Here is a 13,593-nt window from a genome sequence, read left to right on the forward strand (position 1 = left end):
GGCTGTGGTTTGCATCTCTCTTGGGTAGCCATAGGTAAGAGGAAAGGGGGAACCACCTGGGGTTCTGGCAGGATTGTCACTGCCTTTGGTCAATGGATGCAAAGCTGCCTTATCCCGACTCAGTCCTTGCAGCTTCCAGCAACTTTGGATCCAAAAAGAATCCCCCGCTCCTTTTAGGAGCTCAAGTCGCTGGAAGCACCAGGGATCACATATCAACAGTCTGCTGGATCAGGCCAATGGCCCATCTAGTCCAGCATCCTGGTCTCACAGTGGCCAACCAGAGGTGTGTGGGAAACCCAAAAGCAGGATTTGAGCACAAGAACATCTTCCCTTCCTGTGGTTTCCAGCAAATGGTATCCAGAAGCACTGCTATCTCCAACTGAGAATAACCATCATGGCCAGTAGCCTTCAATAGGCCTCCTTGTCTAATCCTCTTTTAAAGCTACCCACGCTAGTGGCCGTGGCCATGGCTGCCTCCTGTGGGAGAGAGTTCCAAGGTCTGCACAGTCCTAAGTACGCGATTGTGCATTACTGCTGGTTTAAAGGTAAAGGGACCCCTGACCATTAGGTCCAGTCATGGCCAACTCTGGGGTTGCAGCGCTCATCTTGCATTCTTGGCTGAGGGAGCCGGCGTACAGCTTCCGGGTCATGTGGCCAGCATGACTAAGCCGCTTCTGGCGAACCAGAGCAGCGCACGGAAATGCCGTTTACCTTCCCGCTGGAGCGGTACCTATTTATCTACTTGCACTTTGACGTGCTTTCGAACTTCTAGGTGGGAAGGAGCAGGGACCGAGCAACGGGAGCTCACCCCATCGCGGGGAATCGAACCGCTGACCGTCTGATCGGCAAATCCTAGGCTTTGTGGTTTAATCCACAGCGTCACGCGCGTCCCTACTGCTGGTTTAGATGGACTTTTCTTCTGACCCAGGTTATTCCTGACCATGAAAGGCAAGACAGTCTTGCCAGGTTCACACAGCTTGCTCATGCTCCCCCTTAAAGAGTACACAGAGAGGACAGTGCTTGAAAAGACTACTGGCCTGCCCCGCAGTGCCCAGTTGCCCGAGAGCAGCGAACCGGAGATCCCAGCCACCTTTCTCCAGCAGGCTGTGATGCAAACATCTGCCTTCCACTCAGCCCGATACTCCAATGTCCTCTAAGCATGGAGGCTGCAGTCATCACTTCTCCTGCAAGCCAGGCCTTGACAACCCTGTGCCTGCCATGTTTCAGAATAAAACTCCCATCAGCCCCAGCCAGAACAGTTGCGCTGACATCAACTCCAGCATCCCACAGCCATGCTGGCTGTAGCTGATGGGAGTTGTGGTCCCAAATATCTGGAGAGGGCAGTAGGTTAGCAAAGGTGGCTGTTTGTGTTCATTGAATTCTTTGCTAAAGTCTCCCCCCCCCCATTCAACCATCATCTAGAAAAGTGTTCCCCAAATTTGGGTCTCCAGCTGTTTTTGGACTACAACTCCCATCATCCCTAGCTAGCAAGACCAGTGATCTGGGATGATGTGAATTGTAGTCTGAAAACAGCTGGAGACCTCAGTTTGGGAAGCATTGATCTAGATTAATATCCTAAGATTCTTGGCTTTTGCCTTTCATTTAAGTTCATCTGCCTGCAAAGACATGGGAAGCCATCAAAGGCAGCAGAATGGGACTTTATGACCTAGCACAGCCTTCCTCAGCCAAGAGGCCTTCTCCAGCCATTTTGAACCCGAGCTCCCATCAGCCCCAGCCAGTGCAAGGGGCTCTCAGGGGAAAGGTGATATAAGAGGCAGCAGGAGAATCCCAAAAAGCAAACCAGGCCAGGTAATTCAAACACCACAGTTTTATTGGTGGAACTGAACTTTCATCTTCAAATCAAACTCTTTCTCCTAATAGGGGGTGCAGGTGGGGCCTGAACACAAGAGGGATGGGCGGGCGAGCTCCAGGTTCAACATTCACGCTTTAATTCAAAGGGGCCAGAGAGGGCGAGGTGGGGGGAGGCTCCCGCTGCCACATGCGTGGGCCCCTGCGCTCCCTTGCCCAGCTCCCGCCACGTCCCGTCCTCGTTGGCCGGTTTTGTGAAAAATGAGGTTAACTGGGAGGAGGGGAAGAGCACAGTCAACACACATAAATACAGACATACAGTTAACAAAAATAGTATTATTGTATTCACAACTGAATAAAAACTACTCTCCGATATATACAGCCGAGCATGTACAGGGTGGCGGGGAAAGGGGGCAGGCAAGCCGCACAAGGGATTCGGACAGGACAGGCGGGGACTGTGAGGTTATGTCATAAGCGGACTTGACGTTAGAGCAACCCAAGGGGTTCAAAATGGTGCGACCCACAGAGGGAGGGACCAGGCATTTTGCAAGGGGCCTCCACCCCACTCCCCCCCGAATCAGAACCAGGAATGGGAGCTTGCGCATACCCCCCCCCAACCAAGCCCACCCCTCCCCAATTCCCTTGGCTGCTGCAGAGACCAAGAGAGAAGCAGACTCCCCATCCCCAAAGGAAACATCGCTTTCTTTTCCTCTCCCTACGGCCATTTCTGAGTGGCCTGCAGAAGCGGCTTCTGAGCACAGCTGGCTTTGAACACCCAAGGCCCCCCCAGGGCCCCATCCGCCCCCTTCGACCCTGCGGACCAAGGCCCCATGGCCGCAGCTAGGAGAGGGGTGGGCGATGAATGTAAAGCACTGAGGTGGCGCCATCAGGCAAGGCCCAGCCTTGTGCCTGGGGCTGCCCTGCATCTAGAACACCCACTCCCCGCTCTAAGGAAGCCCACTGTGCTAGACCGGCCGCTGCCCCCCACCCACACAGCTCTCCCACTTGCAGGGAGGGAGAAGAAAAAGTGCTGGCGTGCGCACGCACACCAGCTAAATCTGGGGTGGCAGGCAGGGGGTGGGAGAAGCAATTTCTGCCACTCTCTGCAGAGCCTTGGGGAAGCGGACGCACGCCCAGGCAGGCAGGCAGGCAGGCAAACACACACACAGACAGACACAAACCACCTCTTCCCATCAAAAACACTCTCTGCGCAGCCTGGTCCAGCACACGCTGTTGATTTTTGCTCTTACTGGAAGTTCTCTGGGCTGCCGCCAGGGAGAGTCCCCGGAGAGCCAGCCTAGCAATTAGCAGCTGATCATAAACACCTTCCAGAGGCTGCTCCGGCTAACGGACTCTCGTCTCCCTTCCTGGCAGCCGGTCTCTCTCTCTCTCCCCCCCCCCCGCCATCTTGCGCCTGCTCTTTCCTTGTAACCGGCAGAGGACGGGCTTCTTCTCATTGCAGAGGACGGGAGGGGAGGCGTCTCTTTCGAGAGAGGGGGGCAGGGCCGGGGAAACGGAGACGTGGGCCAGGACCGTGCCCAAGGGGCCAGTGCAGCCATCCCCCAGCCACACTGGGGACTATCAGCCACCCCAGAAGGCCGAGCAGGACAGACGGGGATGGGGGTCATTACTGAGGGCTTGGGAGGGAGTGCTCTGGGCGTCAGTCCTCACTGCCAAAAGCTCCTTCCAAAGAAAGAGGCTTGTCCGCCCCCCTGCACATGACTGGCCTCCATTTCCTTCAGGTGTGCAAAGCAAACACTGGCCTGCATCCTGTGAGGTGCTGAGGATTAGCACAGGGCTGGGGAGACTCCCTTAGAAATAAGCTCGGAAGGGATGAACACGAGACCCTCGGCAACATTGAGACCCCTCTTGACCGTCCACTGGGAATAAGGGGAGGCGGATAGGTGGGGAATAAGAGGTTGATAGCGGATCCTGCCTTTGACTGTTCCCATTCCAGGTCTCCCATGCACTTGCCTCATCCTTCTTCCTGCCCAGCTAAGCACTGTCCCACAGAACAAAGGGGTCCCTCAGAGGGGGCACCCCCTTCTCCTACACTCACTGCAGGGTCCCCTCTTTGGTCATGGGAGGGGAACCCTCAACGCACTCCCACATGCAGGAGGCTCCCACGCAGGTCAGCACAAAAGGAGTCTGTCTCCATCGGACTTGCTGACCTGGGAGGGTGTTTGCAGCGCTAGAGCTTGCTAACCCAAAACGACCCACGTGGCAGAACACACACACACACACACACACACACACACACACACACACTTCCTGGAAGTAAAGCAAACAAGAGCCAGGCCTGCCTTAGGGGGGCTTTAAAAAATAATAATAATCAACCACCAAACGAAATACCAGGAATGTGAGTAAAAGTGATTAAAAGGAGCAAGGGAAGGCTGCTCCTGGGGGCGGGGTGGGGGTGGGGGTTTGGAGGCACAGCACCCAAAGGTGAGGTGGGGAGGGATCCAGGTCCCTACGCATTGGAACAGTAACCTGGGGTTGCTTGGAGGTGTCTGTGGGGCAGGAGGCACCAGAAAGAGGTCTGTGAGTTGTTGGGGGGAGGGAGAGGATGACACCTGGGGTCAGAGTGGGGGGTTTGCTACACGGAGGCCCAACCCCCCGTCTCCACCCCCCCTGGAATGATCGCAAGGCTGAGGGACAGGATGCACAGCGCGTCCCTCGGCGACGGAGCGCAGGCCGAGGTGGGTGGTGGCGGCGGCGGCAGCGGAGAGTCCGTCTCTGGCTATTTGCGGCTCAGGAGGGAGCCGAGGAGGACGACCCCGGCCACGGTGGCCCCCGTCCACAGCCACTTGTTGAAGCGTTCCTGGCCTTTCCTGCTCTTGGCCGCGGCGTCGTTCCCGTAGAGGTCCACAAACCTCTCCTGGAAAAGAGAGAGAGGGAGGGGGAAAAGAAGAAAAACGAGGGTGAGATGTGAAGCAAGGCAAAAAGTTTCACTGACAGCTGAGATCATGGGTGACAGAATGAGACCAGGAAGGGCAATAGCTCAGGGGCTTCACCTGCAGAATGCCCCAGGCTCAGTTAACAGCAGCACCTCCAGGCAGGGCAGAAAGAGACCCCCTGCCTGAGCCTCAGGAGAGCAGCTGCCAGTCAGTGTAGGCAGTACAGATCTGGAGAGACCAATGGTCTTACTCAGCGCAAGGCAGCTTTCTGTGCCCTGTGTTCCAACATGCATGAAAACAAGGTTCTTCCTATGTGATCAGGAGGCGAGGAGGACTGCTCTGGCAGCTCAGCAGGGAAGAGAGCCGTGAGCAGGACTGAGCTGAAGCACCACCTCAGGTCTCCAAATAGAGGAGGCAGAATGATATGGTGCAATTTAGCATGTGCTCTCAAGTGGGACATGGTGAACAGGAAGCCCAGGTAAGGCTCTGTCACAGCACATCCTCAAGGAACGGACAAGTGATGCGCAAAGTTTTACAAACCACTATTCATTAAAAAAAAGTATCAGAGAGGTTAGCGACATTTGTACATGAAAGCATACGGAAAGTTGGAATCAGAAATCAGCAAACTGTTGTGGAAAGATGTATTCTTAATGGCCTGCTTAAGCCTGAGAATCATAGAGAGATGAGACAAGCCTCCGTCCACCCACCCACTTCACATTTCTTCATCTAAAGGTTAAAAGAAGCCACAGTCGAGAGCCTTATTTTCTGGAGTGTGGCTTTAACTTGGGTGCAGCTGACAGCATAAACTGTGTCGTTAGAACTGCACAAAACTCACAGCAAACAAGTACCGAAGAACAGCCTAAGAGAAGCAGACAAGAGGCTGCAGTGAAGACACCCAAAATCCCGTCTAAGGTGCCCTGGAAATCTCCTGCGCTGACCAAATAAGAGGCATTGATGGCCTGGAGAATCTTGGTCCTGCATTCCCTGATTTGCAAACTGGCCTCTAACAAGCAAATTGCTTAGGAACGTCGAGGGGACTCTTGAAGGATCCTTCCTCAGTATCTGTAACGATATCAACAGCACTTCTAGCCCCTGATCCTACAATTGCGAATTATCTGAAACCAGGATTCACTCTACTTGCCGTATTTTTTCGTGTCTAAGATGCCCCCGTGCATAAGACGCCCCCCCTATTTTGGGGGCCCCAAGTTAAGAAAACACCCCTCAACACTACCCGTGTATAAGACGAGCCCCAATTTTAAACCTAACTTTTTGGTAAAAAAAACCCTAGTCTTATACGTGGAAAAATACGGTAAGTTTTATTTTTATGTCTCACATTTGTCACACTGTGTGTGGTGATGGGAGAAGGGCAGGAGAGAGGAGAGACCTCTCCAGACATTTGGAATACGGTCCACCAAGCCAGGGCCAATTGCATTCCACACATCAATGACTGCATGGCCTAATAAGCACATAATTTCCTCTGACTGCACAACTGAATATCCTGCAGCATCTCAGTTTCCTTTTTTCTGCTTTTTTTTTTAAGCTTCTAGTCCTTAAGCCTGCAGAAATTTGAAAACTTGGGCAGTGCTTGGTGAAAATGCCAGAAGCTATGGGGAGTTTGAGCAGGGCTTCCAGATCCTTAAAGGTTCAGGGCTGAAACAGATGCAATAGAGATGCAATAAGCCCACGTCCCTTCCCAAAGCCAAGCAGAAATTGTACAACAGAATAAGCAAATATGGGAACATGCAATCTGTACAATATATGTGGGACTGAAGGATCTGGGTTTTGCCCCCACTGTCTTTTGGGTGGGCACAATCCTTTCCCTTAAAGTCCCTGCGCAACCCTTTTCGGCAAAGCCATCCCAGGGGAAGCAGTTTGCTGCGGAAAACGCTTGCTGATTCTTTTGGATCAGCACTGCAGAAGGGTGCTGGGCGGGGAAGAGACAGGGAAGTGACATTAGGCAGTTTCTTAGCAACGGCTCAGAATAGATGCTTTTGGTGCTGACATAGTCTATCTCTTCAGGCCCCTTCTGCCCCGTCATTGGGGAAGGAAATGACTGGGAGTTTGCTCTGCGTTTCGCAGGGGTCCGCTAGGCAGACTTGGCGTCTGAAGGGAACCAAAAACCACCAAGCCCAACCCACTGCACAAAAACACAGGACCCCCAAGCCCCGGAAAACCCAGGCTCTTAACATATGATCAGTAGAAGGATGAGGCATGTTTCTGGCCCCCTGGTGGGAGTGGGCAGGTTCACTAACACAAGCGGTACCATGCCCCCCACCTAACAGAAGGATGTAACTGTCTTTTGGGGTGAAGGATGAATTTCTGCCGTTTCCCCTAATGGATATGAATTTGATGACTCTGCATTTTTATACAGAAAGTTTCAAGTGTTCAGAAGACTTTGCATCCCAGTGATCCTTGCAAGGTTAGCCAAAAAGGGCTTCCTCTGCTGAAACCTGAAGCAGTTGTCCGGAGGAACTTTACGGAGGGATCAAGGAGCTGTTATCATCTGCGGGCAGAGCAATAGGGCTCTCTGGAGTCTGCTGTGAATTGTCTGCAAGACTCTTGAAGGACAAAGTCTTCCGCTTCTGCGGTGACCTTCATGCCGCAGTGACTGCAGAATCGGCTGAGGTGTCCAATGTCCGCTCTGAGCGAGTGCTGTGGCATCAGTTTCAGTGGCACGGCGATGATGTAGCAGCAATGCATCCGCCAACGTGAACGCCTGACCTTTGCCCCTCGTGGCTGACTAAAACTAGCTGGGTGCATGTGTGCTTGGCCAGATGGGCCCAGGATGTGCTTAAGGTGCCATTATGTGAGCCGTCTTCGAAATTCCCGAGGCGCCAGGCACATTTTGCGAGTGGAGCAGGTCCAACTGCAACCATGTGGAGATCTCTGCATGCCAGGTTGGCAACTGACATCTCCATCTAGCCGGCCCTTCCAGCTTTTGTAATCAGGCAAGCAGGAGAGCTTATTTATTGCACTTATATCCCACCTTTCTCTACTAGGACTACCGTATTTTTCGCACCATAGGACGCACTTTTTCCCTCCTAAAAAGCAAGGGAAAATGTGTGTGCGTCCTATGGAGCGAATGCAGGCTTTCGCTGAAGCCTGGAGAGTGAGAGGGGTCGGTGCGCACCGACCCCTCTCGCTCTCCAGGCTTCAGGAAGCTATCCGCTAGCCGTGGGAGACCCAGCTCTCCCACGGCTAGCAGAGCGCTGCATTAATCCCGAAGCTTGGGGCGTGCGGAGCTCAGCGCGCCCCAAGCTTCTGGGTGCCGGCAAGGTCTCCGCTAGCCGTCTGCAGCAGTTCCCCGCAAGGCTCCCCAAGCTGTGGATAGCAGCCTGCCGCCCAGCGGGTGGGGCGCCCTGAAGCAGAGCGCCCCTCGCGCCAGGCATACATCCGCAGCGTGGGGAGCCCTGCAGCAGTTCCCCGCAAGGCTACCCAAGCTGCGGATAGCAGCCTGCCACCCGGCGGGTGGGGCACCCTGAAGCAGAGCGCCCCGCGCGCTAGGCAGACATCAGCCAGCCCCACAAGCTCGGGGGACAGCAGGGAGGCGCAGCGCCACTATCCCGCTGTTCCTCGACCTGGTTCGGTTTCCCTGACCTGCTTTTGGGCGGGAAATAAAGGGAATTTTTTTCCCCTTTATTTCCCCCCCCAAAAAACTAGGTGCGTCCTATGGTCCGGTGCGTCCAATCGTGCGAAAAATACGGTATTCCTCATGGTTCGCTTCCCTTAGTTATTTCCTACAATGACCCTGTGAGGTAGGCTAGGAGGATGTAACTGGCCCAAGGTCACCCAGTGAGCTTCATGGCTGTGAGGATTTGAACCCTGATCTCCCAGGTCCTAGTCTGACACTCTTAACCACTGCACCACCCTGGCTTCCTAGAGTACTTCTGCTATGAGACAGCTACATAAATAAATATGGGGAAAGCAAAATATCACTTAGAGATGGATCTGAAATATTTTCCTTGAAGCTTGAATTTGTTTTATTCTGGATTGTTTTATTTGATGTTTTAATGTGTTGCAAACCACTTTCAGATTTATTTATTTTTAAAATATAAAGCGGTATAGAAATGAAAAGACTAAAAATCACCACAACAATAAATTCAACTAGTGAGGGGAAATGGCACCTAGACATTCCATGGTGGTGACCGCAAACTAGGTTTAAGGTGCATTTGGCAATGAGCTTGTATATCTAAGTTTCTAACACTGTCATCTGATGAGCAGGGATTTGGTAATTCTGCTGTTTTGGCTGTGCAATCCTGTTCCCTGTGCAGAAAAAGCAGAATTAAACCCATCAGCTGGTAAAACCAGTGGTGTCAGCTGACAGGTGGGTGACTATGGTTTGGAGAAAATGGCCTCATGAGCCAAACTGGACTCCCTGGCAGGCCAAGGTTGGACCACAGGGCAGCGATTCCTCACCACTGATGCAAATGGACAATTGCCAAGAAAATCCAACACGGTCACATCTGACTTCCAAAGAGAAAGCTTCCCAAAAGTGAGGGGACTGGTAAGAAGGAAACTGAAAGGAAAAGGACATATATTTTTATATTACACACACACACACACCATTGTGTGAGTGCTTTGCAAAGAGGGACCTGCAAAGCAAAGTGCTGAAATGACAATCCCTAGTGAGTGACTTCATACAGCATACTATGTACCAGCCTTCTCCAATCTGGTGCCCTTGAGATGTTTTGGACCACAACTCCAATCGACACAAGCCAGCATGTCCCCTGCAAATGTACCTAAATACTCCCCAGTTCATTGTCTGCAAATGGGTGAGAGGAACGTTTTGTTCCGCACTATCAAGCTGTCTTGATTTTATGTACATGCTGCTGTCGTTTTAAATTGTTTTTATGTAGGAAGGATGAAAGTTGAATGTCCAAAGAATGTTTTCTCCCTGAACATTTGGAATATTTGTGAACATTCCAAGCTGTCTAATCAGCTCAGTTGCTCAATATCGCTAAGTGGTATACAGAAAACTGAAGCAACAACAGATAACAAACAAAAAATATTACAAAAATTCACAGGTACATATAAAAATGTCTACATTAATATAAAGTCACTAATACAGTGGTACCCTGGTACTCGAATGACTTGGCTCCTGAACAAACCGGCTCTCGAACACTGCAAACCCGGAAGTGATTGTTCCAGTTGTCGAACATTTTTAGGAAGCCGAAAATCTAACACAGCTTCCAATTGAGTGCAGGACGCTCCTGCAGCCAATTGGAAGCCGCGCCTTGGTTTCTGAACCGTTTCAGGAATTGAATGGACTGCCAGAACGGATTAAGTTTGAGAACCAAGGTACCACTGTATATATCAGGCTTCCTTAACCTCAGCCCTCCAGATATTTTGAGACTACAATTCCCATCATCCCTGACCACTGGTCCTGCTAGCTAGGGATCATGGGAGTTGTAGGCCAAAAAACATCTGGAGGGCCGAGGTTGAGGAAGCCTATTATATATAAATCAATATCAATTCATTATCCATCTGGCACACCCTCCTTCCCAGCCTCCGCGTTCTTACCCAGGGTGCTAACAATCTCCCAGCTCACCCACAAAACTCTCACAAAGAGAAGAGTTCCTGGAAGTAGTGGACATCACCCTAGTCTCTCACTCTAGACTTGTTTTTTACAGGCAGCTCAAGGTGGAGGATACTTCTTCAGGCTGCCCACAGCCGTGTCCCATTCAGCTGCCGTTCCAGGTACAGTAGGTTAGCTGAATTTCCCAAGGGGTCCAATATGTGAATTAATGCCTGCAAATTATTTATTCCACAAACGAGGCACAAAATCGGTACAAACTTTGAAGTGCTTATAGACACAGGCTGGGGAAGCACAGTACAGCCTGGATTTCAGGACGGAGGATGCAGCTACCGAGAAAAGGCAGAAAGGCTACAGGCACTTGGAACACAAGACCCATCACGAGTGGGGCAGTGGGAGGAAAAGGCACAAGCTGGAGGCAGGAGACACACCACGAGGCCTGGCCGTGCCGAAAGCAGACAAGCTGTGCTCAGTATGAGGTTGCAGGGAAGAGAAAGCGGCACTTTGTTCTGGCCGAAAGAAACACCCGCAAGGCATCTGACCCACTTGCCAAGCTGGGGGGCGGGGAAGACCCTGAGGACAAACACCACATGAATCCAGCGCTAGGACAAGTCACCCCTTAGTCCAATGATTGAAAGATGTGCCAGGATAGCCCACCAGAAACTGTACTGCACACCCCTGGCCCCACTGAGATGTTCACCACAACCCTGGCTGCCCTACAGGCGCGTCTTTTCGCAAAAAGCACAGAGGAACGAGAGAAAGAAGTGCAATATTATCCAATTAAAAATAATAAAATAAAATAACAGCCAAATTACAATCCAATTTATTGGATTATGGTTTGACGGATTTGTTAACTGGATGTTCTTATTGGAAAACTAATAAAAATGATTTATAAGAGAAAGAAAGTGCAATATTATGCACCCTGCTGATTTCATACATCCCTTGAGCGTTTGATGAAGCCTTCCCTTGGCCTCTGCTACCAAGCGCCTTCAAGCCTTTCTGCTGAGGTTCTGCAACCCTCTCCAATTTGGCAAAACGATTTATTGAGTCCGGGGCCCATATGCGAAGGGCTGGTGCAGCCCCAAGGAGGACAAGGCCCATGACTTCATCCCACAGAGGATATGGTACTTCTGCTAACGCAGCCCAAAATAGCCAGGCCTGTCGCCTGTCCCATCCTTCCTTGCCACAAGATCTGTCATATGTCTGGCTCATTCTTAGTTGGTGATCTTTTATGACCCCCAGATCCTGCTCAGCAGCTAAGGTCTCCACTCTCAATCCCCGGTCGCCACCGCTGTTGGCCAGCTGCACATTTGAACATTGCCTTCAAGTTCAGCAAACAGTCAAACGACAGCAGAGCGTTATCCTCCTGGCAGCCCAGCGCTGTTATCAGTTCTTCCATGAACCCGGCGGGGAGAACAAAGGAGCCACAGTGCCGTCTCTGGGGCTTTGCCCAGCCTTGGGAAAGTTTCCCAGGATGGCATTGCAGAGAGCAGTGGGGTCGATTTCCTTGGCTTTCGCCAGCTCTCCTGCCGAGGGACGGAATGCAGAAGAAGGTGCAAACCTGGGCGGTTCTGCAAAGCCGCAACAGGCAGAACAACAAGCTGACTTACGATGCATTTTCCGGGAACCAATCTTGGAACAGGGAAAGCAATACCTTAAGGGAGCCATACTTTGCGGAGTATGTGCAACAGTGCAACATTTGTTGTTGTTTAGTCGTGTCCGACTCTTCGTGACCCCATGGACGCCAGGCACTCCTGTCTTCAACAGTGTAACATCCTCACAGTCAACTAACACAGAGCCTACACTCAAATGTCTGGATCTGGGATGCGTGCTGCACGCATGTGTGTCAAAAGATGTTGCTTCTAGTCAGGTCTCATTCGTGACCTGCCATTGGAGAGCTTCACCATCACCCCAGCCTCATATTGCAAGTGAGAGATGGTCAGCAGCCCTGGGCTTTCTTCTTTTCTGAAGTCCTGACCACTTGAGGCCAGCTATGGATCCCCCCCTCTTTTATGCCCCACCTCCTCATTTAGGAGGTCAGCTTGCTTCAGGCTAGTGGCGATGGCTGTTACCTGAGATGGCCCCACTTCTAGGAATTTCTGTGCCTACAGAAAGAGACCTGCCTGAGTCCTGCTCTGCAGTCATTTAGCAAAGTGGCTTAGAGCTTCTTGCTGGGCCCTCGGTGAGAGGCTGTTGATGCAATGAAGCTGTGATTTGGGGCTGTTGGGCTTTTCCAAATAAATCCTATGCTGTTTTCATTTTGGTTTTAAATGGCTTTTATGCCCCCTCTATAAGCTTTTATGCCTGCCTGAAAGACAAAGTGTGACTCATCAGATAGGAAGGTAGGTAGGTAGCACCCAGGAACACCATTCACACTGACCTCTCACCTGCCCTTAAAGTAATTAAAGTTAAGAACATAAGCACATGAAAAGAGCCTCGCTGGATCAGGCCAATGACCCATCTGGTTCAGCATCCTGTTCTCACAGTAGCCAACCACATGCCCATTAGGGGAAACTTGCATGCAGGATTTGACCTTGCTTCTTGCAAGCAGAAGCATCGAGCCTCTAACTGTGGAGGCAGAGCATAGCCATCCTGGCTAGTAGTGACTGACAGACCTCTCTTCCATGAATTTGTTTAAAGCCATCCAAGTTGGCGGCCATCTCTGCCTCCTGCAGGAGCGAGTTTCATAGTTTAACTCTGCGCTGCATGAAGAAGTCCTTTCTTTTATCTGCCCTGAATCTTCCAGCTCAGGAGCAGAAGCACCTCTGGCTGGGTCCCTCTCCAGCCTCTGAGCTAGGCAGGCATTATTGGGATTGTTCCCTGGGCAGATCAAGGGCAGCACCCGTCATTTAACAGACCTGGAAAAGCAGGGATGTGCGCTCCATATCTCCCCCTCCTCTCTCCACCGCTTTCAGAAACCCGCTCCCCCTTTGCAAGACCAAAACCTCAGCAGGGTTCCCCGGGCTTCCTGCAGAACTGCCAAAGAACTGTGCCACACACAGCAAGGCCACCGATGACATCAAGAGCTGCAACCGTTGCCAAGGGTGCTGGGAGGTGTTCCCAGCCTTGAGGTCACAGGGGCGACCGACAGACAGCTAGCTCGCCCAATGGCTTGTGTCCAAGATCCCCACTTCGGAACGCACAGAACTCCCTCCCTTTTGTTGTCATAGCATCCCCGAAGCATCCCAGCAGGGTCTTCCGCCATCATTTGGTCCCAGCCCACTTTGGCAACCCATGTGAACAAGAGGCTGGAGCCCCTTCCCTGGAAGGAAACGCTTAAAGGATTTGGGGCATTGGGCTTTGTAAAAACATGACTTTAAAGAGCGTGGGCATGGCAGAATTTTATAAAACTAG

The 13,593-nt window shown here is 51.7% G+C and overlaps 1 protein-coding gene across 3 annotated transcripts in view; it reads right to left on the reverse strand.

The window, feature by feature from the left end:
• Positions 1 to 1,810: 1,810 nt before the first annotated feature.
• Positions 1,811 to 13,593, reverse strand: part of BCL2L1 (BCL2 like 1) — a 56,937-nt gene continuing 45,154 nt past the window's right edge. For all 3 annotated transcript variants that reach the window (XM_028735576.2, XM_028735577.2, XM_028735578.2), the window contains exon 3: positions 1,811 to 4,687. In XM_028735576.2, coding sequence (XP_028591409.1) covers positions 4,550 to 4,687 — 138 coding nt within the window. In that variant the 3' untranslated portion in view covers positions 1,811 to 4,549. The remainder of the gene's footprint in view (positions 4,688 to 13,593) is intronic.

This window comes from Podarcis muralis, chromosome 5 (assembly GCF_964188315.1).
Source record: "Podarcis muralis chromosome 5, rPodMur119.hap1.1, whole genome shotgun sequence".
Taxonomy (NCBI): domain Eukaryota; kingdom Metazoa; phylum Chordata; class Lepidosauria; order Squamata; family Lacertidae; genus Podarcis; species Podarcis muralis.